At 37.8% G+C, this 9,551-nt stretch overlaps 1 protein-coding gene across 1 annotated transcript in view; it reads left to right on the top strand.

Annotated features, from left to right (window-relative positions):
- The window catches only part of LOC107702247 (phosphofurin acidic cluster sorting protein 2-like), a gene marked incomplete at its 5' end in the record, with an annotated part of 35,559 nt that overhangs the window by 1,439 nt on the left and 24,569 nt on the right, over positions 1 to 9,551 (top strand). The window contains 5 exons of the mRNA XM_016504500.1: positions 3,927 to 4,016; positions 5,205 to 5,330; positions 6,597 to 6,759; positions 7,859 to 7,950; positions 8,845 to 8,928. Of these exons, the coding sequence (XP_016359986.1) occupies positions 3,927 to 4,016; positions 5,205 to 5,330; positions 6,597 to 6,759; positions 7,859 to 7,950; positions 8,845 to 8,928 (555 nt within the window). The remainder of the gene's footprint in view (positions 1 to 3,926; positions 4,017 to 5,204; positions 5,331 to 6,596; positions 6,760 to 7,858; positions 7,951 to 8,844; positions 8,929 to 9,551) is intronic.

Genomic DNA, 9,551 nt, shown 5'->3' with positions numbered 1-9,551 from the left:
CGGGATTGTTGGCGGAACAGTCGAGCGCTGTGTGAGAAGTTTTCTGTGCAGTGCGCACACATCTGAAGCGCAAGCACACAGACAGCCGCATCTACACCGAATACTAAATTGAGCTCTCTTCCGCTTTTTTTGTGCATGGATGAATAAATACAGACAAAATTACTTCAAAATGCACGTTTTGGCGAATATCCTAGTAAACGCAGTCGGTTAGGCATATGTCTTAACGTAAACAGTTGAGAAAGAACAGAAATAAAAGTGTAGGCCTATTTTTTTGTTGTGAATGTCCCAATTGAGGTACAGGATGTGAAAATTTCAGATAAATGTTCATGTTATATATTTTGGTTGCATTTGTGAGTTAATAAAAATGTAGATGGTTGTTTAAAATAGGTATATAATATCATAATATCGATAGATATACTCATGTATCGAATCGAATCGTAATCGTATCGTAGAATTTTTTGAGGTATCGGCAAATATCGTATCACTGGGTATGAGACTCGATATCGTATCGTATAGTGATGAACCATCCGATTTACACCCCTATTACTATGTCACTTCTGTGTATGTTCTGGCCTGTCGAAGGTGGAGTGTTGCTGTGTCGCTCGGTGTTTGATATCACACGGGCTCAGAGCTTTACACAAGACACTCTGGTAACTGTGAGCTGTTGCCAAGGCGACAGCTTGCTCAGTGGGAAGATAGGATTGAACGCAATAAGATGGCATGTGGGGGGGGGGGCTGAAGAGGTGCATTGTGGGATATACTGAGGGGGTCATTTCAGAGCACTTGGAGGCCCTTAGCATTCCACATAGGTCGCTTTGGTCACACGGTTTGGGTTTGGTATTTTTGTAAAGCTTTAACTGTTTTTAACAAAGCTTTAACTAAAAAAGAGAAATATTTGTACTTCTATATTATATATATTACTAAATATTCATTTTCTTAGGGAAATAGCAAAAACCAAAAAAATTATGTTTTAGGGGCTGTTCCCACAGAACGTGTCTTTGCGTCTAAAAATGCGAGACTCAGCACTCAGGAATGATAAAACAGTTAAATAAAAATAAAACTCAAATAAAACAGTTGCCATGCCAACTTGCTACTATTTTTTTTGGCACAGCGTCTTGATCAAATATGATCATACATGTCCGTCTAGCGCATTTACATTAACTATGAAAAAGCATTGGAATGGAAAAATGCATTCTGTGTGATAAACATTTTAATTTGAATGAACGCCTGTTAATGCATCTGTTCAGACCGACATTAGCATTTGCATGCCGTATCTGCAACAGATTTCTAATCTGGTGTCCCAATCTTTTTCCATTACATTGTGAAAAAATGTTTCTGCTGACATGACCTGCCATGAAAAAAAAGATCAACAAACCTGAACAGTCAAGAAAATTAAGAGGGCTTTTAGGGTCATTTTCTATTGTAAATATGTAAATTATTATGGTTATGAAATGTCCATTCACAGTTAAGCATGATGATACATTTTAGATTTTTCCTCACAGCATGGATATGATCTTACATGTCCAAAGATGTAATAATTGCATGTATTTGCACATCAACTTTAACTATTATTTATATATCAAGGTACCCAGTCAACAATTTGATCTCACAATGATATGTGTTGACTGGGTAGTATTTGTTGTACTGCTTTTAATTTATGCAAAGTTGAATAAAAATCACTGTATTGATGCATTGTGTCACAGTAATTACAGTAATGAGAATATAATGAGAATCACATTTGAGAATAAAAATCAAGAGTAAAAAACATTTGCAATACAGTAATAAGAGTTTAGGGAGGGAATGTGCTTAATTGTTATGAAAATAATGTCACTGAGTGTCAGTGATATTTAAAGATCAGTCTTAGATCTAATTCCCAACAGAAAATTATTCTGTCACTCATTCTGTGAGGATTAGAGCACATCCTCTTAGGTAACATGAAGAGCACTTGTTTCACCCACTCATCTCCTCCAGATGGACCATTGAAGGTTTTAAACAGGTTTACATTGTGCTCATCAGACACTGAAAAGAAAGGTTGTGTTATACTCCCAAAGCGGCGCCTCAGCGATTAAAATCATGGCTGTTCTTCAAAAGGACAGAAGATGGGTTTCTGACAGATATCTCATTATTTCTCCTCTTCTGCTCACTGAAGTGTCCACTTTGAAGGCCGAACCATTCACAGCTAGTCTGCAGGCCGGACACAAGCAGACTGAGCGTGCATTTGCTTTCATTCAGAGCTTGTTAGTGCGGGGCATTTTCTCTGACTCTTTGTTTGGAGCTCAAGAAACAGAAGGCTTGAATGTGCTTTTGCAGAGACACCTTGATGGATGTATTCTGTGGTTTCCAGAGAGCTTCTTCACATTGTGTTAGTTCTGCGCATGGGTTTGGACAGTAGCCTTCCAAATTGAGACTACTGAAAAATCACTACCAGTTTGCACATCTTTTGTATTTAATTTATGTGCATTCAACTGTATTATTGTCCAAAACAACAGGCGGCAGGTCATCTGAACCAGAAAGAAACAACAGCGCGAAGTAGTTTGTTGAACTTTACACGTACCTACTGTGGTAAATTATTAATCGCTCACTGGTATTTGGTCATATACAGAAAGTTGGCAACAAAGCATAAGAGTAAACAGTATCTAGACCAGTTGTTTTCAACCAAGGGGACCAGGGTCCACTAGGGGGCCCCAATAAGTTTTCAAATTATTTACATTTAGTAATATTAGCATACCATCTTGTTAAAATGCTAAAAATACGAAATAAAAACACTAAAAATCATTCATCAATCAAACCATTATTACAACAGAAGCTTAAATAGGAAGGCCTTTGAACATTGTCTCGGACAAAGTGGTGCTTTAGAGTCAAAAAGGTTGAGAACCACTGATTTTGACTGATTGTGTCTGTGATTATAGATTGTGTTCAACAATTTTAGAGCCTCTTCTCCTTTTAGAGCCTTTAGAGCACCCAGATTATTTTTTCTTTATGTTTAGATTATTTAGCCACCAAGAGTCAGTTTTAGAATCTACCAGAAGTCTTCTCAATGGGTCGTTTTAATTATTGTTTTTAATGTAATATTGAGTACATTTTAAATTAAATGTACATCTTGTGTACATTTTATTTGCTTATTTGTATTAAACAATACAGGAAAAAAAATGTGATCCTGAAACCGTATTACAGTTTCCACAAAAATATTTGGCAGCAACTGTTTTCGACATTGATAATAAACAGAAATGTTTCTTGAGCAGCAAATCAGCATATTAGAATGATTTCTGATGATCATGTGACACTGAAGACTGGAGTAATGATGCTGAAAATTCAGCTTTGATCACAACTATAAGTATATCAGTCATTTTGATTAAATAAATGCAGCCTTGGTGAGCAAAAGAGACTCCACACTTGAATGTAGCTATTGGCCACTCTGGCAATGTTTAGTTTAGATATGTGCATTTGCCATTAAAACCCCTTATCGGTCAACCAGTAGTGATTATCTGTTTGTGTGTGTGTGTGTGTGTGTGTATGTGTTTCACGTGAGCTGGGCCGTGACGGATCGCCACATTAGCAGGCAGATGAATGTTAAAGCAGGGGTCTCTGTTGTCTAGTTAGTATGACAGCTCATATCCGTGACTTGCCTCTCAGATGTGCCTGCAAGTGGTTTGCAGCGAAGCGAAACGGACAGTAACAAGGAACACAAATTATTCAACACATTCAGTGTGACTGAGTCATTTTCTGTCTTGTTTTATGCTTTCGCTGTCAAACCATGCGGACAACATTTCAATTTGCAAGAGACTGCGTGGGTTTATTTTCAGACTTTGCTTCAACATTTGATTTGATTTGCTTGAGGGTGCATCAGAAGTTTCTTCTGTGATAATTACTGAATGCATGTGTTTGTAAGAGACAGAGAACAGACAGATGTCTTTCCATGTCTTCAGGGGTCCAAACGCATCCTGAGGTCGAATGAGTACATGCTCCCACCCAGTGGCCTGATGGAAACAGACCTGGAGCTCACCTTTTCCCTGCAGGTACATCTGTCTTCTTATACTGTATGTTTGTATCTGAACATATGCTGTTAAGCATTATACTGTTTCATTTATTAACAGAAGACAAATGTGATTTCATGTGCCAGCTTGGATGGGACTAGGTGTTACTTAGGTGAGAATGTCTGTTGTCTGAATCTTGGCGTTATGGTAGGTCATGTGATCTGAATATTTTAGGTAATAAAACAGAGTTCAGTCTATGAATATGATATGAATAATACATCCACTGAAATAAGATTAAATATTAATATAATTAATTAAGATTACATTCTTCTTTACTTCTTTCTCTAACCTGCTTAGGAAAAGCTGCAGTGTAAAAAAAATATTTTTTGAAAATTTCACATTTAATTCAGTGCTACTTGCCCTTTTTTTTTTTAATTCTTTGTGAAGTTCACTAGCAAGTGGTTTCAAAGGAAAGCCTACAACATTTTTTCAGTGTAGTCCCATCCAAATAGGGCTTAGAAGGAATAGTTCGCCCATGTCAAATGTCAAATCAGTCATTATTTACTCGTGTTTTTTCACTGTAATTCCCTATAAAAATAAAACAGAAAAATTAAAATTGGTTACATTTAGAGGGAGAAAAAATAAAACGTGTCATTGCAATAACATGACTGTAAATTAAATGAAAAAAAAAACAATCTAATCAAATGCGTGGTATGATTACCTTTACTTTGGAACTGGTATTTCCAGATTTTTTATGTATTTATTTTATTTTATGTTATTTTTTGTACACTGTACGATAAAACAAATGTTTTAATATAGCATTTTGAACAAAATTTCGAAATATTGTGATTTTTTTTGTTATTACTCATCCCTATCTTGTTGCATATTTAACTGAGAAAGTGTGTGAGAATATATCAACTTAAAACTACCTAAAATTGAATTTACTCTGAAAGCTTTCATGTTTCAGGGTTTTAGTTCTCTTTGCATGGAGTGTTTACTTCATTACCCTTTGTTTCTTCCGAGAACTCTCTATGTTTTTCCACGGTTTGGGTCAGATATCCGGCATTTATAGCTGACACTTTAAGAGTTGCTTTGACAGGAAGAGTGATGGGAAGATTTCATCAAATAAAGTGTGTGTGCTAGCGTTGTCACAATGATGCTGATAAAAATGATGTAATCTCAAGCAACAATACGCTCAAATCACTGTACTGTCGTACTTCCTTTCTTTAGTACCCACATTTCCTGAAGAGAGATGCCAACCGGCTGCAGATCATGCTTCAAAGGAGGAAACGCTATAAAAACAGAACTATTCTGGGCTACAAGACGCTGGCTGTTGGTGTTATTAATATGGCTGAGGTACACAAAACCCTGGTGTCCAGTTCATTGAAGCTTCTGCCAGACTGACTGTGATCTCTTTATTTCACCCTTCTGCAGTAGCAAAGCAGCTCATACTCACAGCTTTCATGTAAAGTCAATATGTCAATACTTGTTCTCTCACATATCACACATTAAAGGAGCCATATGCATTGATATCATAGTGATGGATTGGCTATTTTTGCCACCAGTGTTGGGGAAAGTTATTTTTAAAAGTAATGCATTACAGTATTGTGTTACTCGCTCAAACAAACCTTTCGGCAAACTGTTCAGCGGTCATTTTGAGGAATACTGAATCTGTTTTTGTGCTAGTGAAATGAGTAAATGCATGTTCACGTTTAGTCAGCAATCATGATCACACTGCACACACAACGCCTCTGCACTTATTCCCGATTTCTCTCAACATGGGGACAGGAGAGCTGCCAGTCAATAAATGGGAAAACAAAGTAGCTGGCGTTACTTGTAACGTGTTACTTCCAGCACTGGTTGCCGCAGGTTTGCCATATATATATATATTCTTGATTATAATTTGAACTTTATTGTGTTATTCAATAGTACTTTCAAGTTAATACATTTTGAAGGTACTAAATGGCAACTTTGTCATTACAAAGGCAATTAAAAAATGTAACTACAAAGCAGTGATTACGAAGTTTGAGAAAGTAGTCATTCTAAAACTCAGAGTGCAAATATGGTTGAGTTTTCTGAAGTATTAGGTGGATATTCATTGCTAAAAGTATGAAATGAGTGTAAAAGTTTCATTCTCTTTTGTATTTGTAAGAGTTTTTCCATTTGGGGTCACTCATGTTAATAATAATTAGAATGTTAGAACACTTAATGACTAATATGTCTTGTAATATGAGACAATTATTCTTAAAAAGGTCTAGTGTATAGGAGTGTTGGGGGCCTTTATGTGAGCGTGCACCTACTCTTGCATTTTATTCAGCTATTTAGCCTTCTGAAAATGCCTGCAATTAATCTTGGCAGTTTCACCCCCGCAAATTCCAAATTCCTCTCTGCTGAGATTCCAGCGATAATCATATTCAATAGAGACTCAAACACAGAAAACACTGAACATAGGGGACAATTCATCTATCCAAGAGGTTGATTGGGAATGCAACCTCGAACTGACAAAAAACTGAGGCTTTCAGATGGAGGTCATGAGCTGGAGTTAAGCTGAATGGACAAGAATGTGTCTGAGGAAACTCTTTTGACCATGTGTTACTTATTTCTGAGTGTTTATGTTTAAAGGTGATGCAGCACCCGACAGATGGAGGCCAGATTTTAGGTCTCCATAGTAACGAGAAGGAAGCACCGGTGCGTGCAGCGGAACTCAGTGTTTACTCACTGTCAAGTCAACCTATTGACCCAGAAGACGGCAGTGGTCAGCCAGAGACAAAGGCCAAAGCTTCAGGTGATTCACACAAATGTATCAATATATTCAAATTGAAAAGTGTGTTCACATTTAATGCAAAGTGCTCTCATGAAACTCTAGTTGGCGCAGGCCGATAGGTTCTAATTCAGTCTGACATAATCACATCATTATTCACATGGCACAGCTGATTGGTTTCTTTCAGCCAATGAGCTTGCTGCTCAATATTCATATACTCGGCTAGTGCTTGCTGTAGCAGTCACAGTGTGCTTCAGATACCCTCCAACTTCCCCAGCTCCACCTGTATAGATTTGCTATGGGATAATTTCATGTATGTTATATATGGGGATTATTTTATATGTTATATGTGCAGCACAGCAGCATGTCTAAGTCTCAGTACTTGCTCTGCCATAGCACATAGCAAATCTATTTCAAGACCCAACACATTAACATTGCCATGTATATTACCATACTAAACTCTCAGATAGTTGTCTTGACAGAACTGTTGTTGGGCGAATTTCTGTGGGCAGTCCAGTCATTTCAATAGGAATCCACACAATTGCGAATCACGTTAGGCTGTGCTTCATACATCCCTACAGTATTGACAAGAGACAATGTACTTTTTTGCCTTCGAAATTTCACAACTGTAACAACATCTAAATGGCAAGGAGGGGAACACACACTGGCTAAATCTTTAACCACTACACTAAACCACCCCATATACCCAGTTGTCCTTGCAATTGCATGACTGTACAAACCACAATATTCCATCAGTGATTGGGTCTGTTTATGTACAGTCATTACATTGATTTAAAGATGCTAATGGGCAGTTTGAGTGCATTAAGCTGCAATTAAGATAAAAAGTCCCCCAGGAAACACTCTGTACCACAAAACATCCTCCCATCCATCATCTCAGAGCACACACAAAGAAAAAGTGACTGATGCTGTGGTGCATTAAAAGGGAAAGTAGCTTCAGCAGCTCAAGTGTTCTCAAATTGAAGCAATAAAATTGCTACGTTTTGAATGAATCATTTTAATGCTTTGGGTTTTTTGGATGTTAGATGGTACTGTATGCCTGAGGCCTTTGCTGCATTAAAATGTCAAGTACTGTGGGGTCATTAAATGTCTCTTTCTCTTTTAGACCGTTCTCCAGATATGGATAACTATTCTGAAGATGACGATGATAGTTACTCGTCAGAGCAAGAGGCGAGTGATGACGCTGTTCAAGGCCAGGTCAGGAGTTCTCACCAATATGACATATATCTTGCTCTAAAAAAATTTAAAAAGTAAATTTTTATATAATTCCCTGTTTTCTGCTATGAATGTAATCTGTCAATATCATTGGTCTTATTGGTGTTGGTTTTCGTTGGTGTTAGTTTTCGCTTATGAGTTAACTTTAAAACGATACTGTATTGGGAGAATTTACCTAAAAAAGAATTCCATCCACTGGTAGCATTGTTTAATGGCTGATTATACTGGATTTTGGGTAGTTAGTTGTAATGGGGCTGACGAGACGTGAGACGTGTGGATCCATCTGCAGGCTTTATTAAAGAGATGTGGTAAACAGGCAGGGTCAAACAATGGCAAACAGGTATATGGCGGGCAAAACACAAGAATAGTCCCAGGGCTAGCGTAGGTCACCGATCGGCAGACAGAATCACAGGGGTGAGACGAGAGGGAAAAATCCAGGAAAACAGGCAAAGATCAGAAACCGTGAAAACAGGCAAGGCAAGGCAAAAACAAGGAAAACTCAGAGACTCGGAATGGGGTACGGGCTAAACAATACTCAGCAGAGAAAGGTGGTTAGAGTGGGTGTTATATAGTGAGTGAGGTGATTAGAAACAGCTGTGTGCAATGAGTGCAATCAGTGCAGTGTGCAAATCGTGCAAAGAATGATGGGATATGTAGTCCGGGGTGCTATGCAACAGTTTGTGTTGTGCGAGAGTCAATGTAATGGAAAGGGTGACCTCTGGTGGTGAATAAACGGAAGTCCATGGACCGAATTCGTGACATTAGTGATTAAGAAACTGGTTTTTGCACTGTGGTTAATTTAATATTTTGCCCCGTTTCTTTAGAAAAGGATCTCTTCCTATCAAAAGCATCAGATTTCTTGAAATTCTGTTTTAGGACCTTTATGATGAGGATGATGATGTTCAGCGGAAGCCGAAAAAATCTAGGAGGAAAATGATTAGAACCATATCTATGACCCGGGTATGTACAGATATACTCCCTCTGCATTTATCCTGGGGGGCCAGTAACAAACATCTGAGTATTTGCAGAAAGAGATAGGACCCATAATCGAGCCCTGGGGAACACCATTTGTAAAACATCTTTGTATACCAGAGAATACAGTTTTGCTAACTGACATGATAACAGTGCCAATAGCTGATATGATTAAATTGTATTATACTATATCACTGTAATATAATCCACCCTGTTCTCTATTTGTTTCTGCATGCAGGCATGTTGTCACCGCAGTACAGTTAGATGACCCTGTCTGTTATCAATTCAAGTTTATTTATTTGTACAGCGCTTTTCACGATACAAATCAAACAGGTAACATGTTTCGTAACTTGGCAATTTTTCTAAGATGGAAGAATGCTGTTTTTGTAACATGGGAAATATGATTTTCAAAAGACTGTCTGTTATCATAGATTAATTGTTTTGATACAAGTCACTTCAGGCACATACCTGATAGAAACATAGATACATTGGCTTTGTGTCCTAAAGGTGGTGTTTGGTTCAGTGTTATCTAGAGGGCCTTTCGCACCGCGGGAACCTTTTCATAGTACCAGAACTAATTGTGGAACTACCCACTTTTTGGCGTTTTCGAA

This window comes from Sinocyclocheilus anshuiensis, unplaced genomic scaffold (genome assembly GCF_001515605.1).
Source record: "Sinocyclocheilus anshuiensis isolate Anshui unplaced genomic scaffold, SAMN03320099.WGS_v1.1 scaffold666, whole genome shotgun sequence".
NCBI lineage: Eukaryota > Metazoa > Chordata > Actinopteri > Cypriniformes > Cyprinidae > Sinocyclocheilus > Sinocyclocheilus anshuiensis.
The sequence above is the reverse complement of the archived record's forward strand: the minus strand, read 5'-3'. Positions and strand labels throughout refer to the sequence as shown.